The sequence below is a fragment of the Rousettus aegyptiacus genome, unplaced genomic scaffold (genome assembly GCF_014176215.1).
Source record: "Rousettus aegyptiacus isolate mRouAeg1 unplaced genomic scaffold, mRouAeg1.p scaffold_m13_p_4, whole genome shotgun sequence".
Taxonomy (NCBI): domain Eukaryota; kingdom Metazoa; phylum Chordata; class Mammalia; order Chiroptera; family Pteropodidae; genus Rousettus; species Rousettus aegyptiacus.
Genome location: NW_023416307.1, coordinates 45,059,481 through 45,086,894, shown reverse-complemented (window position 1 = coordinate 45,086,894; position 27,414 = coordinate 45,059,481). Strand labels below are relative to the sequence as shown.

The following is a 27,414-nucleotide window of genomic DNA, read 5'->3' as shown; positions in this document are numbered from 1 at the left end:
ACCGTTTCATAAGTTCTAATTTGCTTTTGCTTGTCAAGTTCTTCACCGATTGCTACATTTTTTCATTATATTTGAGTTAATTAAAGTTTTCAGTTATTTACTATGCTTTGTAATTAGACACATTGACTTATATAACACTGGACTGTTCCTTTAAGCTGTCACTTTTAATTGCAAAATAAAACAGAAATTTTCAACTATGCAAAAAACATGGCTTACTTTAAAAGACATTCATCTATTTTTTTTTCACTCATCTATTTTTTTCATTCTGTTTAGCCCATTATGAAAGTAACAATCGATCAATCAGTTTAATAATTACAACAGCTCATTAGTGTCTTATTTGAACAGAAAAAAAAAAATGGGACACTGGGGTTAAGAGCAAAATGACATAAGATTTCCCAGACATCCTTTAATAACAACACCATAGAAAATAAAAGAGAAAAGTGTTTGCAAATCATCAAGCTATTCTCCCAGTGCAAACCAAGCAGATCTCTGGTGATGATCAAGAGACATGCAGGGGAGAAAATGAATCAAGGGAATAGTACGGGAGCAAATAAACACTTAAAAATGGACTGCAAAGCCAGGTAAAAATCTAATCTGTTCAGTTTTTTAAAAAAATCAAACACATTCTCTCTCCTCATGGACAATTAATTCAGTGAAAGCAGCACACACTTTACACTGTTTACCTCTGTTAGAGCACAAGTCATTCGTTACTCAAGAAACTGCCCTGTCTTTTAAAAACTTTCTTACCACTTGAAGTATAGACATAAATAAATACCTGGGCTCATTACAAAAACAAAACAAAAAAATCCCTTGCAAGATGTCAAGGAAAACCATATGATTCATTACATACAGGTAAAGACAGGATTTGTACAATGCGTGCGATTGCTTGGCTTTTTGTTCAGGTCAGTTACAAAGAGCCATTTCTGTATTTACAACACGCCATATTGTTATCTGAAGATACCCCTTCAAGTATACCACACATTGTCTACGCTCTAGGAGTCTTCAGTCTAGAGGTGGGAAGAAGGCATCAGGTCCACATAGAGAGTAATGAGGGAGGAATAGAGAAGCACAAGAGTTCAGAGGAAGAAGGAGGAATTATTCAGAATAGAGGGATCTGAAAAACGTTTAAGGGTGAAGTAACCCTCAAGCAGAGGCTTAAAAACTGGAAACGATTTGACCTGGAAATAAATATTTGGGGCTTGGTGTTGGAGGACAGAAAGAAGGCAGAAAAAGTCTTTTCTCTGAAATCTTACTATTCTGAATTTCAGCCTTTCAAGATCTTTGAGACTGTCTATTGAAATGATTTCCCAGGCCTATAGCTTATAAAGGACGTTCTGCCTCACCCAGTGTTACTACTCTCTCTGTGTGTATCTTGTGGAGTCCTCAACCTTAGTCTGGTGACAGAGTCTCACATGGTCTATTTAAAAGTAATCAAGCCATTCCCCAAACATCTGATGTTGCCCTTTGAGAGGGTAATGGTTTTCCTTTTAATTCTAACTCCATCAATAGAGTGACACTAATCCAGACTGATTTGAGTAAACAGGGCATATTCTCCATTGTCTCTGTGATCTGAGAAAGAATAAACTTGAGAAAGATCACTGCCTGGATTGGAAATGGCCCCTTTGGGTGTTTTGCGCAAGCTTAAAAGGAAAAAGAAAATGCCTGTACAGAGTTCTTTCCAAGGCAAGCTCACTTTGGGGGTGGTAATTCTCATAGGGGTATTATACTAAACTGCACCTATTAGTGGCTTTAGCACCAATAAGAAAGTAGAACTATTTCTTTTGTAGTGTTTCCAGAAGAGCTGGTGAGAGTGTTTCATAAATTTCCGCCTCTGGCAACACACCACAGTTTGACTCAAAATTTCCTCTTTCAGCTTTTATAAGGATTGTGTGTGTGTGTGTGTGTGTGTGTGTGTGTGTGTGTGGCCATTTAAGAAATACAGACAAAATGCAATTTAGATCACATTTTTGCATGAGATATCAATTTACACTCTACACTCATCCACTAACATTCCAAAAATGTTTTATTCTGGCCAGTTATTTTCTCTCCTGGAAACAACCTGTGCTTTATCTAAACACCAGTTACTTAATTTTAAGTTGACAAGTGAATATTATGCGGGGAAGCCATCTTAGCTTCAATCTATAGGACAGTCCTATTGTAGTTTGTCTTTGGAAAAGAAACTTAAATTGTGTAAAGTTAGTCATTATTAAACATGAAATGAAGAACTACCAAGATATTTTGGGGGTCAAGAGATGGAAATGAATCCTTTTGAATAGTATAGGTGGGCTATATATCAGTTCAAACAAGAAAATCAAAAGTGAGGATGTATAAAGTACTTTTTCTGAAAAGACTTTACAGACATTTCATTTAACTCCTTATTTCTGCAAAGGAGGTTGTATAGCGAGGTGGTAGTTTATGGAAATTCATTGTTTCTCCTAATGTCTGCATAGAGTTAAAAGCAAGACAGTCGTGTGCTAACATTGGATAATTTTCTAAATCTACTTTATGCACGTGGAGGGTTTGGTTGGTAAGAAAGAGGAAGAAATGAGCTACAAGCTTGGACATTCCTTCATTTATCCTAGAGCCCATTTCTCCTCCTACCTACTCCCTTTACCTTTAAATCAAGTGTCTGAGTTTCCTCCCATTCAAACTTACCCTCTTCTACCCCACTATTATCTCTTTAATAGCCTAAATTTTCTTCATGGGTGAAATAGAAGTAATGAAGGAGATTGTGAGAGGAGAGGATATTAATATGGGTAAACACGTCTTCCCTCAATATTTCTGTTTAAATCTTAAAAGCAAATGTGTATCCTTGTACAAAATAAAATTTGAAAAATTTCTGGTAAAGATTTTTAAGTTTCAAATACCAAGATTTTGATTTTTGTTGGAGGTGTTATTTGTTTCATTTCAGAGATTGTTTGTTTCTTCAATGAGACATTCATGTTTATTTCTACTTTATCATTTCCCAGTTAAGACTGGGAATTCTCATTCTTTGACAAACATCATACTTAGTATATTGTCTCACATTTAGCTCCAGGATTACTATTTGCATTTAGAGCAGTGACCAGAGAACAAAGTTTTCTTGTTCTGATTCTAAGATGACTATTTAACAAATTAAGTTGATACTAATTAACACAGAGAATCAGTCTGGTTTTGTTCCCAGCTTTGATTAATTTTAAAAAATGTAATTACTGGACCCCTATGAGGGTTAGTCACCTTATCTGTCTCAATAGAAGTCTAAGGAATGAGAACAGGAAATGCTCATCTTCACCAATCCAAGCAATCCTTTGGGCTAATTCTTTTCCCTCCCAGTATAATGCCTCTTATCATCCCTGGAGCACACAGAAAAAGTTTTCAAACTTGAATTCTGAACCCTACCCGTGCTTTCAAAATATGCACGCATTCTAGCTTCTACTGAGATAAAAGCCCGTACCATTTTTTGTTGCTCTTTCTACAAAATCTTTCCATTTTGACATATGTATTGAATACAGATCAGTGTTCAAATCAACATTTTCTTTCCAAGTCAATATACCATACTCTTTTATCTGGTCCTGTATAGTTCTTGTATTTTTAAATTTATTTTCTACCCCTTACACAGAATGACCTTCTTCCCTTCCCCCTGGGCTAAATTCTGATCTTTAAACTATGTGAAATATGACCTTTGTCATGAACAGTTTGAGGCCATTTCACTGTTTTTGAGAATTTTGGTATATCTTATGAGAAGGTATCTTACCTTTTGGTGCCTTTTGTACTGGAGTCATTCTTGAATACCTTATATGCACTCTAGTATTGAGAATTCTCAGAGGTCAGTGATTGCAACTTAGTAATTTTAGCATTCCTTATGGTGCCTAGCACCATGACTATACTTAATTAGCTCTGTAAGTGTAGAATTGTAAGGAAATGCTTCCCTTTGTGGGGAAAATAATCGAAATGATTTGTGGCTGGGATAACAAAATCACTCTATCCAGTTTACAGCCAAATTTACACTACTTTTTGATTTTGGATTGAAAGATTGGGGGGAAAAATGAGATAAAGAGTGGGATCTATTTATAAAACGGTCATATACGATACAAATATGAAACTTTGTCTTCTAACTGAAACACTTTTGAAAGCGAAAGTGGTACTGTTAATAGTTATATTTGAATAGAACATAATTACATCAATACGGACAAACCAAGACCAATGGTTCCCAAATTATCTTTGGAAGTGGCCACCGCCATTTAAAAAAAAAAAAAAAAGCTACAGGCAGAGAATACACAAGTCATGTGAGACTTGAGAAATAATCCATTTCTACCCTTCCAAAGGTGGTAAGGTGTTGGATATTCTTGCAAAACAGGCCGCCAATGTGTGATACAGAGAAATGCATTTTATATTCCAGGCAGTCTTGAGCAAAGCCATCTATCGAGCTCTAGTACAGATCTCACTACACCACTCTTCTGCTCAAATCCTTCCATGGCTTATTGCCACTATATTGAATGTATTATGGCCTCCATGAGCCTACTCTATCTTACATTTCTAACTTCATTTCCTAATTCTTTCACACTTTCAATTCCATATGAACTATTTGACATTTCTGAGTATACCGGCATTTGTCCCACCTCTACTCTTCTGCTGATCCTTGTTTCTTCACCTGAAATCCTTGTCTGTCTTAAATTTCTAGGACTTAGAAAGCTCCACCTGTCCTTCCAAATACAGCTGCATCCTACATATTTATGTTGACTTTCTTGATCCTCCTGCTTTAAGGTATTGTCTTTCTTTGACCTTTATATTATTTTCCTGACACTACTCATATAATACTGAAGAACTGTCCTCCAATACAACTAACTGTATGTACTCATTCCTCTTAGGAAACGTAAAATTCGTGGTGTAGAAACTGTTTCTTACTCATTTTTTATGACCCATATACCATCTTATATGTGACTGATACTCATTAAATGTTTATTTAAAAAGAGTAAGTTGGTCCTTCTTCTAACCTAAGTTTTCCTCCTCAATAATACTATTCATAAATATTACAACACAACTAAAAAAGTGTAAGTGAAAATAATAAAATGTTTAAAAATGTAGCCGATTAATAAACTGTAACTCACTATTTTCTTGTGCCTCCAAAATGTGTTCTTAAGAAAAGATTTGAAATATAATTTATAGGTTAACTTTTAGATCAATTATTTTACCTAAATACTTCAATCCATTCTCTTCCAGAACCAGATATACTACCCTATCAGATACCTTTCACAGGCAACTTAGTCCACTAAATTGGCACTAGACAATAATGATATGTAAACCATTCTTTTTTTCCTCATCATACATTTGAAATAAGACTATGAGTCCATGGTCTTGGAAAAATTTTATCTTCAAAATAGTAAAATATTTATGGAAATAATTGTTATTTTTCACTGGGATTTTTTGGGGTATCTGAGTTTGTTCTTCCTTACTTATTGACATAAATAATTAGAAGTTAAAAATATATTTAACAAGGGAAGAAGTTTAATTTCGTAATATTACTATGAAAGGAGAATTCTTATACCCAGCCACTTCTATCCCACCAACTCAAGTCCTACCCAAAGGAATCATCTCACCTCAGAGAAAGCTTAGGTACATTTATGGTAACATATTTCTTAATGGTTTGATCCATATCCCTTCTTGACAAACATAAAATCTTGTGACCTCAGATGTACTATCCCTTGATAGGAAAAACATAGGATCTAAATTTGGTATACCTCATCGTCTAAGAAAATTTTAGCAACTTTGCATTTAGAAAATGTATATGGAATGATGAAAGAGCACCACTATTTTTTTTTTTTTTGGTTGCTATAGTTAACCCAGGCATTCATTCATGCTTCCTACTGTGCTCTCCACACCCCCGTTGAGGATCACTGCTCTTCTAAAAAACAAAACAAACCAAACATGCTTTTTCCTTATCTAGGTAAAGGATAAGTGATTTATTACCACCACTCATTTTTCCAATAGTAGTGAAGGAAGGTATGATCTGTGATCTAAGATCTCTTTCTCCCAGTTCCCTCTGGGCTTGAGGGCAACCAATTGTAAAACAAGTACAATCTAAGACTGCAACATGAAATAAGGGACACAGTGTGGCTGACACCTAAATCAAAACTGCAGCCTTTGCTTCTTACCTGTGGTTTTTTACTTAAGATTTTAAACATCTCAGAAGCACAACGTGTATTAACTATTGAGAGAAAAAATCACTCTCATGTGAAAAATATGATTCAGCCCTCTGAAATAGTATTAGAACAAGAAAGACTATTTCCCTTGACCATACAGGTCCAGAGGACAATTATGGCAATGACCTGGACTCCAAGAGCTTATACTGCTGCCTTAACACTTTTCTTTTTGCTCTCAACTAGATTTGCACGACAGTTATGAAAACTTTTTTTGAGCATCTACTATGAATCACAACAGCCATTTTTAGAGTGTGTTCTATCTCATGTTGGTATTAAAGAAAAAATGGTTAGGTAAACAGGACTCATTTATACACCTATAGTTTTCTCAAGTACAGAAAGAAAAATCATTAACCTCAATTTGTAAAGAGAGGTATATCCATATATGAGCCTTGAAGTCCTGTTTAGTTGTAAAATACTGTAACCCATTCATGAAAGTACATTTCCTTCTTCATCTAGAACCCCAAAAGGGAATTTTTAATAAAAATGCCCTTCTAAGGAGTTTGAGAGTCTCTCCTTCTCTCTCTCCTTTTCTCTCTCTCTCTCTCTCTCTCTCTCTCTCTCTCTCTCTCTCTCTCTCTCTCTCTCTCTCTCTCTCTCACACACACACACACACACACAAACACACACACACACAAACCAGTTTTTTGGCAAGAAAGTGGAACTAAAACTTAATCTGTGAAGAATTTCCTTTCTTTTGAGTCTCTCTCTTGAAGTCTGAGACCAATCCCAGAGGCTGTGTCATTTCAAGCCTGGCACACTGAAGTGGTGATTGCTTGAGGCCTCTCCATTGTAACCCAAGGGTGGAACCTTAAGCCCTGCCTGTTACATCCTGCCCCATGTTCTCCTCCCTTCTGGATCCTTTCCTGTTCATTAACAGCTTCCCAAAATTCATGTCCATTTGCAGGGAGATAATAGAAAAGTTGTGGAAAGGAAAGTAGAGAAGGAACAGTGTCCTTATACTGTTTTTGAGTTATTAACCCAAAGAAGCTCCTAGCAAATTAACTTGAAAAATTTCTTGATGTCAGAGAATAGGTTTTGGTTTTAAAATAGTTTTCACTCTCTTAGGAAGTTATGTGCCTTTTTATTCTTAATCTGCCCAATTTTTAACAATTCTTATGTGATAATAGTAGATTGCTGTATCTGTATTGACAAGTACTAATAAACGTTACCTTAAAGTAAGTCTCCAAATGTTATAGCTTTTGTGTTAAGTTTCAGGACTCTCGGAGCCATGTGCTCCCTGGCATATACTCAGATGTAGAGCTGCATTTTTATAGAGGACTAAATACAAACCCTATACAGAAAAGAAAGCTATTCTTAAGACTATAATAGAAATCAAGCCGTGGAGATAACGCATGGTACAAAGACTGGCAGAAGATACAACGTTCACGGTGGCAGTATACAAAAAGATGCAAGAGACTAGTAGAGAAATTCAGCTGGGTTTTTTCCCCATAGACATTGTCTATATACATTAGCAGCACTCCAACAGAAAACAGAACTGTTGCCTTTTTTTAGCACCTGACTACATATTCACCTAAAGTTTTTAAAAACTCAAACTCATGTAAGGGCTTTTCTTTTCAACATACTCTCACATACACCATGACTCTTTGCCTCCATAAAAGGCAATAATGCCTACAGATATCTTTTAATCACAGGATTTATGCAGTTTTTCTGCTTTCATGAGAAAAAAAATCATCTCTTTCCACTTGACGTCAACTTTATACTTTTCTTATAGATATCTCTAAACTAATATTTGCTTCTACCCTATTATACACATAGTCAAATCCCAGCCTGCTTATAAATACTGTGTATGAAATAGTTCATGAACAAATGCAAAGTCAGATACGGCATGACCTACTGATCATTCTTTAAATGATTAAAATTAGACAATATTAGATCAAATAAAAACAGCAAAATAATCTTAAAAGTTGCCTTATATTTTTTCAATTGTTTAGTAACATTTTAAGCTAACTTTCAATATTAAAGTAAAACAAGAAACTCAAGTTTCTCCGCTGAGAACAAGCAAGCCTGCTGAGTGTTTTAAAGAAAAGGAGTCACTTCCTTTTCCTTCATTAGATGACTTGATATTTCCCCTGTTATATTTACATAGTTCAGTTGTCTAGACAATTGTACAAGGTCAGTATGACAGCTCAGGCCCTGCTTTCCTGCCCTTTGCTTGATTGTACCCTTTGCCATCTGCACCAGAATACTATGCACTTTGTTTTGATTTTTAAGAAGCTCAATTTGAGTCCTCCAGTCTATTTTTCCAAGCATTCACCTGCAAGCATTTTCATCTGAAACACTGAACTCGCTCTCTCCACACTTCACCCCCCCTCCAATGTGATTAGTGTCAACACAGCTGCCCTATTCTGAGGAATGTAAACTAATATTGTTGTTAGACCTCCCTCAACCTTAGGAAACTTCCTCAAAGTCTGACAGTCTCTTCAGGAGTTTTTTCTTATAGCTTTGCCCAGTGATTTAAATCCTCAAGACAAACTTGTTGAGGAGAGATCAGAGGCCGATCATCAATTCCTTAAATAAAATCCTATTGCTATAATACATATTTACATGTATGCATGTATAAATATTTAATAGCGCATCAAAATAACTTTGTCATTACACAGTGAAAGTCCAAGTCAATCACCAGACAATAGAGACATTATTGAAGTCCCTTCAGAATTTAGGTGAGTCTCTGGACTGATAGAATTCAAAAAGAAGATGGCCTTAAAAAATCTCACCTGATTATTTTGGGGGGAAAAAAAAGCTTCATTTGCTTTTAGGATGAAGACTGAAGATAGAACTGAGAAATTAACCGAGTTAAGACACAGTCAACATTTTGTCTTATTGGTATGTGAATACTCAACAGAGGAGTCATTTCAATGTATCTAGCAGAATGTAATCTACTCTCTCACTTTGTTCTTATAAAAAGTGATTTTATAAACTCCTGAATATCAGGTTTTCCAAATATATAACACCACCCAGAAATTTTTCTTTTCCCCTTTCTTCTATTTTATTTCATATTCTACTTAAAGAATAAAAATCTCACGGTCGCCACAGAAAACATTAACCAAGAAAAGGAGATTCCTATATACAATTTACAAAAGCATTATATTGGGTGATCAAGAACCACAAATATGTAAACTTTATTTACAAAATAAAAACCAGAAAGCATCTCTAAATGTAGAGCTAAAATCTAAAATCCTTACCTCACTAAATTGAGTCTGGGCATTATTTTCCAGGTACAACATGTTAGCTGTAAGATTGATCAATGCCGCTGTCCTCTCTTCTGGCTCCAGGATTTTGCCAACCCCCCCACCCCCTCTGAGACCCTTACAATAGGAATCTACTAAGAAGATAACAGAACTCAAGTCCCTCTCTCTCTTTCTCTCTCTGTACATAATTTTAGGTTCCTTAATATATACTCAACTATAGGCATGAGGGGGCGGGACTCTCCTCTTTACCTGTCCAATCCATCAACTTCCACCTGGACTCCTCCACTCCAATGGAGTGAGGCCTCTCCCATCTCATTAAGTAGTTAGAATTCCTTATCACCAATCTTTAAAGAAAAAGAAAGAAAGAGGGGGAAAAAAAACAACAGGAGACAGACAGGTAAAACTTTCCCTTGTCTCTTTCATAAGAAAGTGCACTCCCTCTTAAAAACAAAACAAAATCTCCCCAAACCACAAACCATACTACCACCAGGATTTACAGAAGGCATTTCAGAAAGTTTTTACACTTTTACAACTGAAAAGCAAAACTTCAAGGAAAGCATTTAAAAAGATTTTTTTTTTTTAACCTAGATGTGGAGTTTCAAAAATGATTGCATGGTTAGAAATTAGTGGAAAATACTCAAAGCCATGGGTATATTTCCTGAATATAAAAATTAAAATCCACTGCCTGATAGCTGAAAAGTTTTCAACTTATTCTCCCCAGAGTAATGTCAGTGATTTCATATAAAACTAGGCCAGCATAAGCCACTTGATTTTTCAGAGCATGTTTCAGTAACAATTTAAAACATTGGTCCCGTTAACTTGTGAAAACAAACAAACATCTATATTATGTACAGGAAATAGAAATCCTGGGAAATGTGCCCATTTTTTTTTAAAGTCCTTAAAAAAAAAACTGCTTCTTTCTATCACTATTTCTGGAGAAATGGAATCAATACAATAGCTTATCTATTTGAATGTTTATTTTTACTATTGTATTTAGTTTTTGTTAATACTCAAAGATAATACATTTTTTCTATAAACAAGTAATAAATTACTAATAGAAAGACCAAACATTAAAGTATGAGAGACCAATTAGTTTTTACCTTAATATACATTTATATAAATACATAAGAACATTCATGTAGGATCTGGCTTTGGTTACCATGATTTAGTGAGGATGAAATGAACCCTGATGGTTATTGTGTGAGTCACTAAAATACTCTCATTACTGCTGAGTATTCTACGTAATTCGGTTAGATTTATATCTAAACATCACTTCCCACCTCTGACTCAGGAAACCAATTCCTTCTGCGCTGCCTGAAAGTTACAATTGTCCAAGATACCTTAAGTGAATATTTAGATTTTTTTCCTCAAAATTAGAAGATAAGAAGAAAATTAGAAGCCAGAATAGATTAGTTTATAAGATTTATAAACTTATAAACTTTGTAATTTCGCAAGTATATTCATGACCTTGAATTTGTCTCCTCTTTACTTCTACTTCCATATCCATAAAACGTGTAAACATAAAAGATGTGATCTTTGGATGATATTTATTTTAAAGCTTCTGAGTTACTGGTAAGAATTTTTCTTTTTCCTTTTTACACACACACACACACACACACACACACACACACACACACACACACCAGTAAAATCATTTGATCTTAAGTGCCCAAGAATATAACAACATTCTGTAATGTTGCAAATTTATATCAGACATAATGTTCATTTCCTGACTGAAACGTTGGGAAGATGACCTCTTACTAGCTGTAATTAACCAAATGAGCACTGACTACAAGGCCAAAAAAGAAATTACTTATAAAATGTAGTATAATTATTTGTACCGTGTATTTAAATTTATATACCTACGGACAGCTTCAGAGTCAATAGTGAAACACAGATGGTCACTTCCTTAGAGCTCTACTCTATTCCAGTGATTCAAAACTTGGGTGATGCTGAGAATTATCCAGCATGCTTTTTAAAAACATATTTCTGGATCTGGCCTCAAATCTACCAGATCACACTTTCCAAGAGTGTGACCCCTATATCTGTAGTTTATACAGCAGACTAGGCAATTCTGAATGTCAGGCTTGGGAATCAATGATCTAGAATAAACACCATTAGTTAGCACAACTACTCAGAAAGTTATTAATAGATTCATTTTTTACACAAGTGGGGTAGTGTAACCGTTCGAATCCAAAATCTATTGTTCACAGCCTGTTGGTGATATTGTATCAAAATGTAAGCAAATTTTACCTCTCTCAAAGTCAAAAGATTCCCATTAGGATTTGATGGACTAAAGAATAAAATTCTATCTATCTACCACCACGGCCTTCAGTCTGATAAAGCCTGACTGTGGTCTCTCTTTAACAAAGCTATCAAGATTCTGGACAAAAATCTAAGACTTGTATCTTATGTCTGCCATGGCTACTGAGGGAAAAGAACTCTGGGCTGGGAGTTACAGGAGTAACTGGGAGACAGGCTCCATTCCCAGCTCTGCCTTTAGCTAGCTCTGTGCCCTTGGGGCAGGTTACTTAACCACTCCGAATTGAGGTTCCTCATTTATGAAATGAGGGGCAGAACTAAATGGTTTCTTAAGAGCATTACAAAGATAAGAGTCTCTGTCCAGCCAGAATTCACAGAGGTGATTGAAAGGATTATTCATATTTTTCTTATTTTACTTGAATGTGTGTAACTTAATTTGCTCATCTGTGTAAATGGAACGGTTGCATTAAAAAGATACTAAAATGCTTAAGTGACATAAAAGATAAAGTACAATGTACTGGGAGTGGGGAATTGTGTTTTTCTGCTTTAAGATATCCTCACAACAACAACAACAAAAAATAGCTAATAATCTATTTAAACTTGAATTTAGCACAAACATTTCCTTCCATAAAAGTTCTAATTAATTAAAGTACATCTGATAATGTTTAATTTCAGAATTAGCGTAAATACCTGATGTAAATATCATGCATTTATTTAAGTAGGAGGTTATTTACTGTACTTCCCACAAAACAATGCTTATCCATGGATCTCCAAGGTTTAGTAATGTGTATGAATTTTCCTAACAACCTAGTTATGTAAGTAAGTATCATTATCCCCATTTAGGAGATAACCTCAAAGACTTTAAGTGGGTTTCCCAAGCCCTCAGAAGTGGAACAATCCTATTTCAGTTCATAACTTTCTATTCTCAGACACTTCCCTCAGAGTTTTCAAATATTCATGGCCTCACAATTAGAGGTCAGCACTGCACCCTGGATAAAGATGCCACTGGCAGCAGAAGTCTAAGATGAGGGATAACTATACGTATACTTTCCTGAAATACTGCTGTTAACGTTTTGTTGAATATCCTCCTTAACAGTTATTTATATAAGAGTTCTTTGTATATGAAAGATATTAACCCCTTATTATAGTGCTACAAATATTTTCCTGCCGTGCATGTGTACGTGTATGTGTGTCTGATCTTTCATGCTTGTATCTAGTTCTGTGATTTGCTTTTTGGAGTAGAAAAATCTCGAATTTTTTTACAGTCAAATTTTCACTTTCCTCTTATGACTTATTACTTTTCAAACATAATTCGAAAGTTTTTTTCCCAGTTCAACATTATAAAATTCTTCAACTATATTATCATCTGACATTATTATGATTTTTAAAAATTTTTTTACATGTAAATCTTTTAACTCTCTGGAATTTATATTGGAATGAGAAACAGATGAAGATTTCCTTGCCCCTAGAGAACTAATCTTCATCATTTTATTTAATATTTTTTTCTCTGTGATTTGACATGCCATCTTTATAAATATCAGATGTCAATGGCCCTATTTTATAGTTGTATGTGAGAAAGCTAAGCAAGTATATAAATCTTTGGCATATAGAAAATATTTGTTTAAATTTCTTAATCCATACTATGTAAGGTTGTGTAGGGAAAAACATGGTACCTATAAAACTCTAGAAAGTAAAAAAAAAAAAAAAAGAAAGCATTTCGTCCTTCTGAATCTATGTCTTCACTCAATGGTTGGGAACAGGTGTAGAGGGGAGGGAAATACTTTGGTTTCATGAAGCCACAGAACGGACATAAGTGGTTTAGTTGTTTCCCTCATGGAGACCTTAGTTCTATTGAATGGAGAGAAAAGAGAAGTTCAAAGAAGATTGGGTAAATATGGCTAGGATTGGGTAGCCATTTATTAAAGTAAATCAATACTGGTGACTTATTTTTATAGTAGCAGTTGAAGCTCTGAGAAAGACCACATAACTGGTTCTAAACATATCAATCCTTCTATGCTTTAACCCAAAGTCTACCTAAGTGAGGTACAAAAAAGAATAACCAGCAATGTCTTCACTTTCTCCGCTCCCCTCTGGAGTCCCCTCACCATCACTTTATCTTTCCTAAAGAACAACTCCAATTATGCCACGCCTCAGGATACCTCAATGCCAATGGGATAAAACTATTTCCCAGGTGCTCAAGGCCCTTTGCTGTCCAGTGCCAAGATATCCTCACCTTCCCTATGTTTTATTCTGCTTGCTACATGGCCCCTGGTGACCGTTTCTGTCCCTCTACTTAATCTGGTCCCTCAGTTTAAAATGCCTTCATTCTCTTTACCTGATAAAACATTTTCAGATTCTTCAAATGCCCCTCCAATTCTACAGTTGAAGTTCAATCTTCTCATATGATGTATATTTAAAAAGTAATAAAATACTACCTGACGATCTAAAAAGTTATATAATTGTCTGTCTCCCCTACTAGGATATGAACTTTTGAAGTTGGAGTACATTTCTGTTTATTATGTCACATTAAATATATATAAAAGCTTGATGAATATAAGTTCTCTTGGACAGTTTAATTCTATAAGAAAGATCTAGAAAGTTGAACAGTAGATTTCTTACCCAAAGTATTTATTATGACACAGATACCTTTCCTATAGGATCAATGCACAATACCTAATTAAAATAGAGGTGAAGAAAAGACGATGCTTTCGATCCAAGCACAGTACTTCAAAACCTCAATAACTATTTGTAAGAAAAGGAAATTATAAGCATGAAACAGTCAAAAAAGGTTTGAATTTAATAGAGCATGTGTGACAGCTAAGAAATATTGGGACTTTCCAGCTGCTGCAGGACGAAATTGGGTAATTTTAATGCTAGCTACCATAAAGTTAAAGGATGATCAACAGAACACCCTGAATAACTTTCAAAGCTCTAATCTTTCCCAAGGTAAGTGATTTCTTTCTCCTCCTGTTTCAGATAGGTGAGAAGAATTAGCATTTGTAGAAGCTCTGAAGGCCACTAAATTAATTCACTAGGTCAATTTTCTCTTTAAGGCTAAATCCCAAAGCAAGATATAAGGTCATATCCATTTTAGGTCACTAGCCAGGCACTAATAAATGAATAAGCCTCATAGGAATAGAAGGGGAGATGAGTTTAGTGTAAATCTTACAGCTGTAGCCAAGATTATATATAGACATATATATTATTTTATATATTATTTATTTGTATATAATTATATGTACATATATTATTTATGTATATATATTTTATACACATACACAAACACACACACAAAGAGAGAGAGAGAGAGAGAGAGAACTTTTGAGTAAAAGGTAGAATGGTGGACAGAGTTTATAATATCTTTTTGTATTTCTTATGGGTCAGGTAGTTTTCAAAGCACTTTATAAATCAATCTCATTTAATTCTCACAGAAATCTATGATTTAGGTATTGTTATTATCCTTATTTCAGATGAAGGTGAAGAAACTGAGATATAGACAAATACCAAATTGCAAATTCAAGATTGGAACGTGTATGTTTTGGCCCCCAAATTCACACACAAAAAACCCCACTGTGCTGTATAGGTTAATTGTATCTTCATATCTCTTCCCACCAATATTTATCCACCCTTCAGTGTCATGTCGATAGTAGCCCTGTAGCTCATTTACTAGATACTCCATTGTATGATTCTAATGACAGTAGTATTTTAAACACTTTCCCAGATCTAGATTTTGCCTTACTTTAGAAGTGCTCCAAAAACAGTCCACGTAAATAGGTGTACGAATATACAGAGATAAGATCATCTCACATTGCCTTTCATTTTACATTTTAAAAATGTATTACAAAAATACATTGATACTGTAGACAAAATCTGAAAAATTAAAATAAGAAACAAATGTCATTTACAAGCATATCATTGAGAGAAAATTCTTGTTAAAAATTTCCCTGGTCTTTCTCCTGTGTTTATATATGTATTCTGTAAACAAAATTAGGATTACACTCAACATGATTTTTTTAAGTTATCATAGTATTATGAGCACTTTACCATGTTAAGTATTCCTGCAACTAAAAATACTGAGTCAACTGTTACATGCTTAACTCACTTGTTAGGTACAGAATCAAGTTATTTTCTAAAAGGACTGCATCAAATTGCATTTGTGTGAGGATGAGGACCACAGTATTGAGGATTATCTTTTCCAAACTTATAAAAATATTCTTCTTTTAATGTGAACTCTCGATTACTAGTGAGATCACATGTATTTCAATATGTGTATTAGCCTTTTTCATTTATTCTTTAAATGATCTATTAATGTTCTTTGCCTTCACCTTAATTCCTACTGCATTGGAGTAGCAGTGTTTTCTTTATTAAGATATTAACCCTCTGACATACTTGTTATAAATTTTCTAAGTTGATTTGCTTTTTAATATTCTACAAATGAAATAAAAACTCTGATTATTTATTACATAAAAATGATTACCTTATTACATAAAAATGACTTCATTTATTCCAGAAGCTAGAGATAATAACTGTTAAAATTTTGGTATAGTCTCTTTTAGAGATACACATTCTACATAGCATTGTGTTTTACAAACTGTACATATAATCATGTATATTAAAGATACATTTTTGACTATATATATGTGTGTGTATCAGTATAAATAAATGCACATACCTATTTTAAAAAATTAACCTGCTAATATGAGTGCATACTCAAGTAATTACAAATATTTTTTAAACACTGTTTTAAAATTGCCACATAATCTTATTGAATTAATTTAGCCATTTCCCATTAACTGGATATTCAATTTGCTCCTATGTTCTAAATATTTTTTATTTTTCAGTTGTAGTTGACATACAATAATATGCTAGTTTCACGTATACAATATACTGATTAGACACATATAACTTATGAAGTGATCACCCTAATAAATCTAGTACCCATCTGACACCATAAATTGTTATCACAATATTATTGACTATATTCCCTATGCTATCCTTCACATCCCCATGACTGTTTTATAATTACCAATTTATACTTCTTAATTCTTTCCCCTTTTTCACACATCTCTCCATCAGCGCTCTCATCTGGCAACCATCAAAATATTCTCTGTATCTGAGTTTGTTTCTGTTTTGTTTGTTCATTTATTTTGTTCTTTGGATTCCATACATAGGCGAAATCATACAGCATCTGTTCTTCTCTGTCTGACTTACTCCACTCAGCATATTACCCTCTAGTTCCAACCATATTGTTGCATATGGCAAGATTTCATCATTTTTTATGGCTAAGTAATATTTGATTATGTGTGTATGCATATACATATGTATGTATACGTATATGTGTATATACGTATACATATATATGTGTGTGTATATATATACATATATACGTATATATTTATGCATAAATATACATGCATATATATATATATATATATAGACTTCTTTATTCATCAACTGATGGACATTTAGGTTGCTGCATACCTTGATTAGTGTAAACAATGCTGCAATGAACATAAGGATGCATATGTCCCTTTGAAGTAGTATTTTGGGTTTCTTTGGATCGATACCTAGAAATGGGATAACTGGGTCCTTCTTTGTCTCTTGTTATTGCCTTTGTTTTAAACTCAATTATGTCTGGCATCAGCATTGCCACATTAACTTTTTTTTATTATTTTCATTTTCATGAAATATTTTTCTTCATCCCCTTACTTTGTCTGTGTGTTTATTTTGATCTGAAGTGAGTCCCTTGTAGGCTTCATATGTAAGGGTCTTGTTTTCTTATCAGCACCATTTAGTCACCCTTTATCTTTTGATTGGAGCGTTTAATCCATTTACATTTAAATTAATTATTGATATGTAGATATTGCCACTTTATTATTAATATTTTTGATATATTTTTTCTTCTTCTTAAAGAAGTCCTCTAACATTTTTTGTAATACTGGTTTGGTGTTGAGAAATTCCTCTACCTATTTTTTGACTGGGAAGCTATCTGTCCTTTGATTCTAAATGATTGTTTTGCTGGGTAGGACAATCTTGGTTGTAGGTTCTTGCTTTTCATCATTTATAGTTTTATGGGATCTCTCTTGTAGGTAGCTAACTCCTTTTCTCTTGTTGCTTTTGAGATTCTCTTTGTCTTTAACCTTTGGCATTTTAATTATGAGGTGTCTTGGTGTGGTCCTCTGGAACTCCGTGCTTCCTAGGCTTGCATGTCTATTTCCTTCAGTAGGTTTTCCATCATTATTTCTTCAAATAGGCTTTTAATTCCATGTTCTCTCTCTTCTTCTGGTACTTCTTTGATCCTAATGTTGGTATTTGATGTTGTCCCAGAGGCCCCTTAAACTATCCTCATATTTTTTGGATTCTTTTTTCTTATTGTTGTTCTAATTGGCTGTTTTCTGTTACCTTGTCTCCCAAATCACTGGTTTGATTCTCTACTTTATCTAATCTACTGTTGATTGCCTCTAATATATTCTTCATTTCAATTATTGTATTATTCATTTCTGACTGGTTCTTTTTTATATTTTCTATCTTCATTTTTATGTTTCTTATCTCTTGAAGTTCTCACTGAGATCAGTGAGCATCCTTATAACCCATGTTTTAAACTCTGCATCTGGTAGATTACTTGTCTCTATTTTTAGTTTTCCTTTGGAGCTTTGTTTGTTCTTTTATATGGGATGTGTTTCTTTGTCTCTTTCCCTGTGTTTGTTTCTATGTATTAGGTAGAGCTGTTATCATTCCCAGTCTTAGTAGAGTGGCTTTATGTCATAGGTGTCCTGTGGAGTTCAGTGGCAAAATCTCCCCAATCACCTGAGCTGAGTGTTCCAGGTGTATTCCTTGTTGGGTTGTGTGTATCCTTCTGTTGTATTTGAGCCTCGATTGCTGTTGGAATGTCAATGGGAGGAATTGACTCACAAGATGATTGGTTATGAGGGTGGCTGTGACTACAATGGAAGAGCTGCTGTGCAGGGGCTAACTCTACAGAGCAGGACTTGCTTTAGCGGGGCTCTAGTGCATTCCAAATCTGCCCTTTGGGTGTGTCATTTGTGGAAGTGGTTAGGTGGTGGTCTGCTATGATATGAAACTGGACACTGGGTATGTTGGTTCTTGGGCCTCTCAGGAAGAGCTCTGTTGCTGACCAAGGGAAGCCACTGCCTTTATCTAGCCTAGGGCCACTTGGTATGAGCTACAAAGTGACCTGAAGATGGTTTTTACTTGTGCTAAGCTTGGAGGTACTTGGGAGAGCTTAAGATGCCAGCTGGGGTGAGCTGCCATTAGTGTAAGGTTTAGGACAGCTTAGCAAGATATACAGGGTGTGCTGAGGCCAGATGCATTAACCAAGATAAGCTGTTTGTATGGAAATGCTACTAGGTAGGCAGAGGTACAGGAAAATCACCAGGGTAGGACTAATAGTATCAGCCAAGAGACTCATATAGGGTGTCCACCTGCATGTGCAGGCTGGGTCTGGGGAGGGTTCACCATAGGACAGTGGTTTCTGCCAACACTTCTGTCTGGGAGAAAGCTACCTCTCTAACCCTCACCCTGAGGCTAGACAATCTAATTCATCCTTGTATGCCCCTACTGTCTTTCAAGCTGCTGCCCCAGCACTAGAGGTCAGAGTAAGTAAGTCTATTAGTAAGTCCATGTATGGGCTCTTTAAGTGAAACGTCTGGGACTCTGGCTGCGCTTTGTCTCACTCGGCCACAATCTCTAACTGGTTTTCACAGCCAGAAGTTATGAGGACTTCTGTCCCTGGCATTGGAACCCTGGGCAGGGGGTCTTGCTGTGGGGCTGGGATTCCTCGCTCCTCAGGTGGAAACTTTGCAGTCATGATAAGCCTCCTGATTCTCAACTATCACGTATGAATGTGACAGCAGCCCCTTCCTCATCTCCGCTCCTCTCACCTGTCTCCATGTGGCTTCCTCTATATTTCCTTAGTTATGGGAATTCTGTTCAGCTAGACTTCAGGCAGTTCCCAATGATGGTTTTTCTGTAGTTTAGTTGTAATTTTGCCATCTTAATCCTCTGCTTCTATTTTTTTTTTACATTATAACTTTAAAGCAATATGTACTGCACTATTAATTAAAATACATAAATCGAAGCTGAATCATTCAATTAAAAGATAAAAATAATTTAAAGGCCAACAGATACTACTACACTGATTTCCAGGTATTATACCACTTTCTGTTTAGACCAACAACGTCTTACTCTACCACAACATCATTACAGCCACTGTTTTGTAAAAGATTTTCAATATTTTAGAGTAAAAACTCACACAAAATTAACTTTCTCCTCTTGCTATTATACTTTATTCATCAGAGTGAACATATTCATCCCCATCCTCATTGATGGATCTACTTTGGAAAGAGCAGGTCTTTAAATCAGACCAACTTGTGTTTGAAAACAAGTGTTTGCTTCTTTAAATCTTCATCTGTAAAATCAAAATATCACCCCATGTTAAACATTTAACTTCATAACCAAGCTTATAACAGTAATTAGTTTATGATGATAGGTTTTAAAAAGATTTCAGTGCCCTTTTATCATTTTCTTTATTTATATCTATAGTTCTGGACATGGCTACTAAATACCTTCTACAAATTCTTATTTTTTTAAATGCTTGATCATCTAGTATTTCAATAGATAGTCAGATTAAAACTATATTTAATTTATTTCCTTCCCACTTACTGCCATATCCTCCAAATGGCTGTTGCCATAGTAAGCATTCATAGACAATACAGTCAATTTCCACTCATTCTAAGGATGAGGTTAGGGGGCCTTGGCCCACAAAAATAATATAATATAAAAATAAGTGGCTCCCTGGTATCATTTTTGTCCTGAGTAGAGAAGAGAGTGAAGCATCCATAGATAGAATGAGAAAGCAAGGTCTACAAAGTAAGGTTTGAAGATAGAACCTGAGGACTGTTTACCAAAATGGAAAACCAAATTCAAATTCAAGAGCACATGCCAATGCTGTGGTAAAAACTCCATGAATGGTTCTCATTTTAAAACATTTTATTTTTCCATCTAGGATAGTCTTAATAAAGTACTTTTATCAAAAAAGTCCTATTCATGGGCAAAGAGGGCTGCAATAGTTTGGAGCCAATAACAAGAACATTAGCATCTGTGTTGCGCATTGCAGCTTAAGAGCATATATAGTTTATATTTCATAATTTTGCAGCTTTGTACACACTGGTTCCTCCAATCTCTCTGAAAGGCAAACTCAAATATGTTTTTCAACACCCATATAACTTATTAACTCCATTTAGTCAACCTTTGAGTGTCTGTTATGTATCTACTATTGTGCTAGCATCTGCGAATCAATTTTTGTCTTCTCTAGGCAGCCAGTTGCTTTTGCCTCTACATTTTTATCTGATCCTGGGAATAGTTATATCATTATAGATCATATCTCATTACTTTTTAATTCTGTTTTCATGAATCCCTCACTGAAATATAAGTTCGAGGGCAAGAGTGACTCTCAGATTAGTTCTGTACTTACTGTAGTTTAGAAAGTGTGCAGAATAGACACTCAAACCCTGTTTGCTAGATGACTATTCTGGTTAGATCTGTAAGCTACATCTGTAAAGCAGGCATGGCCTTATTATCCCCAATTCTCAGATAAAGAAATCAGGTTGCAGAAGGGTTAAATGTTACATTCAAGTTCACATATAAACTTGCTTAAGGCAGCAGGCTGTCCTGTGCCACACAGTTGCCCTGCCACAGGAGAGATTAATTTATCACACCCCAACCATGGGGAGGAATTCAGTCTCAGAGCAAATCAATTTGTTTGCATGGTCTGCAGGAGAAATAAGAGGTCCTATGGTCATAAATGACTCCCAAATATATTCTTTTCCCTTTAGTAGCTTTTTCCCCCTTAATGTTGATCTCCTGATCTTTCTACTATTAGAGACATAATAAACTGACTTAGTTCCAGCTTCCCAAGCCTGATTTGCAACTTGATTAAAAAGTGGTGTAACCAAGTAGGTGTGCCTTTCTGACCTGAGTGGTTAAGCCAGATCTTCTGGCCTACAGAGGCCACTGGTTTGATTTTGTGAGAAAACATTATCTGTATCGATCATTAACTGGACTGCTCTGCAACAGTTATCACAAAGAGATTTTTTAAAAAGGCTCAAGAGGAGTGCTGCACCTAAAAAATATAGGTAATTTCCACCAAAGACTGAAATTTACTTTAGGATTAAAATATATGTTTCTTAAAAGTAATGAGAAACTAAGTATTATAGCCTTCTAATAACAATGAAGAAATCATTTCTTCAGCTGGAAACCAACATAGACAGTTGTGTGCAAATCATGGGGAAAAAAAACATGTGGCAAAAAATCTGAACACAGACACATGCTGTGGAGCAGCTGGCCCCCCAAAAAGGAAAATAAAACTGAGGAATTATTTGTTAACTCAGTTGCTAAGTGAACGAAATGGGCATACTACATTTTTAATCAAGTATTTATGCAATCATCTTTAATTATTCCATTTTTTTTCACTAGGTTTTATAATTTATATAGATTCTCTTCAGGGTAAGTGGTTTAAGCTACAGTGTCTAAGGGCTGAGTCAATGACAGTTTAAAAGGTATATCCTGAATCTATGAGTAAAATTATGACCAAACCAGAGCTCAGATGTTTCGGTCTGAGCATCTCTTTAAAAGATATATTTAGTTTCTTCTCCCTCATCTTATTCTTTCAATGGTCCACATTCTTAACAATTTTTATTTAGCAATCATAATACAATCTTAGTCATGGTCAATAGCTAGAAAACTAGGTAAATTAAAACTCATACATGCATGATCCTCAAATATCAGACCATTTTCATTTTTATCTCCACTTTACTCTAGGGAGGGACAGGTAAAAAATGCTTATTGGTTCACATCACTGGCCCAGTTGCCATTTTTGAGTTTTACCTCCTCTCTCTTCCTAACTGGGAGTATAGACAGAAAAATGAAAGTCAAGGATAAAATGAATAGTAGCTATTAAAAATTAGTTGATTTGATTTTGTTTCAAGGTCAAATCGTAGATTCATTTGGGATATGTTCATGCTAGAAGATATATGAGACCATCGATTAGAGAGCATTTTATTTCTTTTTACACATACACCTGCACACATACATATTCAGTATGTATCCTCTGACTTGCTGATCTAGTGGAAGAGACATATTTAGAAAAAAACTAATACATTTACCATCAAGATGAAATATATATAAAATAGTAACTAAAAGAAATGATAAGTGTTACAAGTAACAATTCTATAGAAAGGGAAGGAGTGATTAATTTCCCATGAGGATATAAGGAGCTGAGTCTTTATGGTTGAGAAGGATTTGAGAAGAAGAAGAGGAAGAGGAAAACATTCCAAATATAAAACAACAGTATGAACCAAAAGACAGAGACATGAAATTATGTATTTAGAACACTAAGGTGAAGTTAGGTGAGCATGGGGGGGTTGGACATGGGAGATAGAAGAAGGAGTAGAAAAGATATATTGGAATAAGACTAGACTATGGTAAACTTGAATTCTCTATCTTTTTCATACTTACGGGAATTAAGTCTTAATGATTTATAATTTATGACTTAACTTCCCTGAAGATAAAGGTCTGACGTAGATCACCTCTTATCTCCTATATTCTATTTTTCTACCTTCTTGGATTAAAAATAGAAAACCTTTGTGTGAACCGAACATTAAAAAGACTCTAGAATTCAAAGGACTGTCTTCTGCCATTGCTATCACCAAAGATCAACATCAACTGCTATTCTCTGTCTCATCCTCCCCAGAGATGTGTGCCTGCCAAGTGCATCCAACTGTCACAACAGCGTTTGCCCTCTGACCTTCAGTGAACAATGCATAGAATGTCTATTTAAACTGTGGATGCTATATCCTTGTTTCCTTAAAGAGTGACCTGTAAGGCTAATTAGAGACTTCAATGTTCTGCCCATCTGGGGCTGACATTTACATTTAGATCCATAGCCTTGGAGGACTCTAACCCAGCAGGGGCTGACCTATGTTCTCAAGATAATTTAAGAATTCAAACACAAGGACTCATTTCTTCAATGTTGCTCTTCTATGAGACTATAAGTCTCAGTAGCAGGAACCAACTAAGCATTTGTTTATAAATGCTTTTCCCATTATTGCCTAGGACTATAAATGAAAACGTTCATAAAGATAGTGCCGTTTTCCCTTCTTGCGACCCAGCAAAAACAGCAAGGAAAGAAGAAAGGGCTTACCATTTTCTCTGGAGAAAAATGTGGTATTTTAAAGATAAGGGATGAAAGAGAATGCTTGGCTTATAGTGATGATAATATGAGCAGTAATTCTAAGCACTGGCGAAAATAGAACTAAAGAATACTACATCATTAAGAGACTTTAGAAATCATATAAACCAAACACTTTCATTTTAGAGACAGACAATATAAAATCCAAAAGTGGAAAATAAATGTTCCAATGCTTTGCAACTATTTTTTTTGAATATGAAGTAGTTCTCATTCTTGGTATTGCATCTTTATTTGAAAGGATTGTATTATCCATTGCATTTAACTAAGAGAAATACACATTTATATATGTCACCAAGGCTTATATTCCAAGGATACCAGAATGGCATCTTATACACCCAATTGAGCCAGCTCAATTTCTTCTATGAAATCTGTTAAGTTTTGATTTCTAGGACAGATTTTCTAATAAACATATTAAGGTATTAGTAAATTCTAACCTTTATTTCTCTCTGGTGAAAAGTTTTCAGTTCTGAGTTTAGGCCTTCTAAAAGGTAAATAAAAATACATAAATTAAATGAGAAAGGAAAAATTGGATATCACTAAAAACTGATACCAAGATGCTTCATACACTCAAAGAAGTATAATGAATACTCAAGTTTATTGGAAGATACCTTATAAAAGCATAAAGTGAAGAGAACATCCCCCAAATGGAAAAAAAAAAAAAAAAGCAAGTAGAAACAAGGAGAAGAAAAAATGACATTAAGATCTAGGTAGTTGTGTAGAAGATAGTTCTGACATTACATTGAAAGGCTAGAATTTAAATCTAGCAAGAGGAGCAGCTTCTTCTACATTTGGGGTAGTAAAAGAAAATAAGACTAACTTGGGGGAGAATGAGTTTGATGTCTTAAAAAACCTTGTCTGCCTATTAAGTTAAATCAAGTAGACTTGGTTCATGGTAAATGAGTAATTTACATGTTGTTTTTAACTTCATTTCATTTCGATAGGGTATAGACTTGTATGGCCGATTCAAGTACCTGGGTCTTGGGGATATATCTGATGACGGTATTTACTAACGTTTTGTACAGCACTTCATAATAACAGACTGCTATGTTATATCTGACGCTTTTTTTGGAAGCACTTTGAACTTGGCTTGGAGAACAGCAGCTTCAAGTCAAAAGGACTGCCTTAAAGCCCTGGTCCTGATAGTTACTAAGTCTGTGGGATTGGGGCAAACATGAAACTCTGTTTTCACTTTTATTAAATGAGGATACAACCAACTACATCGTCTCGCTTTCAAGGTAACTGCAAAATAAGTATGAAAAAAAGTATTAGTTACTTTCAAGGACTGTCAAATAAGATAAAGTGTTTTTACAAACTATAAAGTGGAAGGGAAGAAGAGATTAGAATAACCAATAGTATACTGAGATTGCCAAAACAGTGATATATGTAGTATCTAAGTGTTCTCCTTATCATATCCCTTTCCTGCAAATACACACACATGTATACACAATTTCTTTACTTTTTATCTTTCATTATCGCAACTTGAGAACCATCAGCTCACAAAAGTATTTGCTCACAATGAAAGATGGCTGTGGAGGCACTATTAAGTATATATAATTCTTTTCTATCAACTGCCAAATATGAAATTTGTTTTAAAGGAAATGCTGTTTGTTAAAAGAAAGCAAACTTGTCTTTAGACAAACCAAACAACCTGAAACAACTAGCTATGAATTAAGTAATTAAGTGTTTTTTTTTTTTTTTTACACATCTAGTGATATTTTTCTGATCTTCAGGGAAGGCAGATTGCATGAATCTATGTTCTTTTTCCCTACTAAGGTTGTGCCAATTACTTACATATTGTAATTATGGAACTAAAAGTCAGACTGATTAGATGGTTAGATATGATGACCTTTAGGATCTCTCCTAAACCTAACATTTCTATTATTAAAGAAAAAAAATATATAACACACATCCCCAAATACATATATATACAACATAGTTAAACTAACAACCAAAAAAAGGGCAGAGATGGAGAGGAGAATTCAACAATATTTTTAATGTCACTTAGAGTTTATATTTGGTGGTTTAATGTCTAGAAAATTATTCTAGTCTTCGTTAAATAAGGAACAAAGTTACTGACAAAAACATGTGGCAGCCAGTGTTGTTCTCTAACGCTACTTAGGAATTGGCTTCTAAATTTTGAGTCATAGTCTGCTAAAAGGAAACAATTTTGGCTTGGCAACTTACCCTCTTTGTCTGAATTAACAAGATGTGTACAAAATTAATGAAGGCACACTCAAAGAGATCTCTAACTGGATCCATCAACCTTATTAAACACAGCTTCACTTCACAATGATTTCTTGGAGCCAAAATGGCCTGAAGCTGTCTGAAAGATTTACTGTGTAAAGACTTTGACCTAAAATAAGGTTTACAAAGGAAATTTTTGAGGAGTAGAAGAAATGCAAGATGAGAATTACTCAAAGGGAGTGAGTGAGCCTGACACAATCGGAAGGGATTAAAAAATACAGTAAATACCTTAGTTGATACAGTAAGAGTTTCTTTTTACAGATTTAAACATTATAGGGGAAAGTGCATATAGAACATTGCATCAAGATCAAGATAACTTTCAGGGTGATTTCTTCATATCCTGGTGGCTTAGAGTCCCAGAAAAAGAAAAAAAAATAAATAAACTTTACCACTTGTCTTTCTTTGGAAGCCTTTTCGCTTATTTTATTGATTATGGAGGAGGCCACCTAGTAAAAAGAGAAAACCCACTCTCTCTTTACACTGAGGGGCCTTGAGGTTTGAAGATACAGCTGCCTTCAGATGCTCAGATAAAAGACACTAAGTGAAAAGCAGTAGTATTATCTACTTATTACACCACTTATCTGCTTATTTCTTCCTTGAAGTCAGACTTCTGTAGCAATATCAATCACTTCTCCGGCAGCTTGTCTCACTACAAAGGGAGGATTTGATCCCCTGCTTAGCCCTCCAGAAGTAGCAGACTCATGCAGGACTAATTCATTACACCACCAAGGCTGCAAGACTAGATTATCTGGGGACTGGGAGAGGCATGCTCTTAGAGCACAATTCTTGAAAATGAGGTAGAAATTCAATCTGCCCTTCCTTCAAATATGATAGTCTAGGCACTAAACTTGGCATTGAGTAAGCACCAAACATATTAGAGGAAAAGTCTTGATACTTTCTCCAAGTAAATACGAGCTGCATTAGGCAAAATGACAATGTAAGAGCAGCTATTTAACATTAGCCAAAAAAAGAAAGAAAGTATAACAGTCTTAAGTCAGTATATGTTGATTGGTGGAATACAGAGTTAGTTTCAAAAGATATTAGATATGAACTTAATTTTTTAAAGGAAGTCTCATTGTGTAACGGATACAGTCAGGAAACCTGGATTCTAGCCTGGCTCCTTCACCAACTGGCTGGGTAATTTGGGGCTTGTTACTTCACTTCTCTGAGCTTCAGTTTCCATATTGATTAAAAAAAAAAAAAAATAGCTACTAAATGGTCTCTAGAGTCAGTTCCAAGCACTAACATTCCA

At 34.9% G+C, this 27,414-nt stretch overlaps 1 protein-coding gene across 5 annotated transcripts in view; it reads right to left on the bottom strand.

Moving 5' to 3' along the window:
• The window catches only part of TP63 (tumor protein p63), a 130,763-nt gene that overhangs the window by 82,401 nt on the left and 20,948 nt on the right, over window positions 1-27,414 (bottom strand). Inside the window, exon 1 of one of the 5 annotated variants that reach the window (XM_016136319.2) lies at window positions 9,383-9,574. The exons of 3 other annotated variants lie outside the window; for them this stretch is intronic. In XM_016136319.2, coding sequence (XP_015991805.2) covers window positions 9,383-9,574 — 192 coding nt within the window. Of the gene's footprint in view, window positions 1-9,382; window positions 9,575-27,414 lie in introns of those variants that run through there. One more of the 5 variants, XM_016136320.2, reaches the window with a different exon arrangement.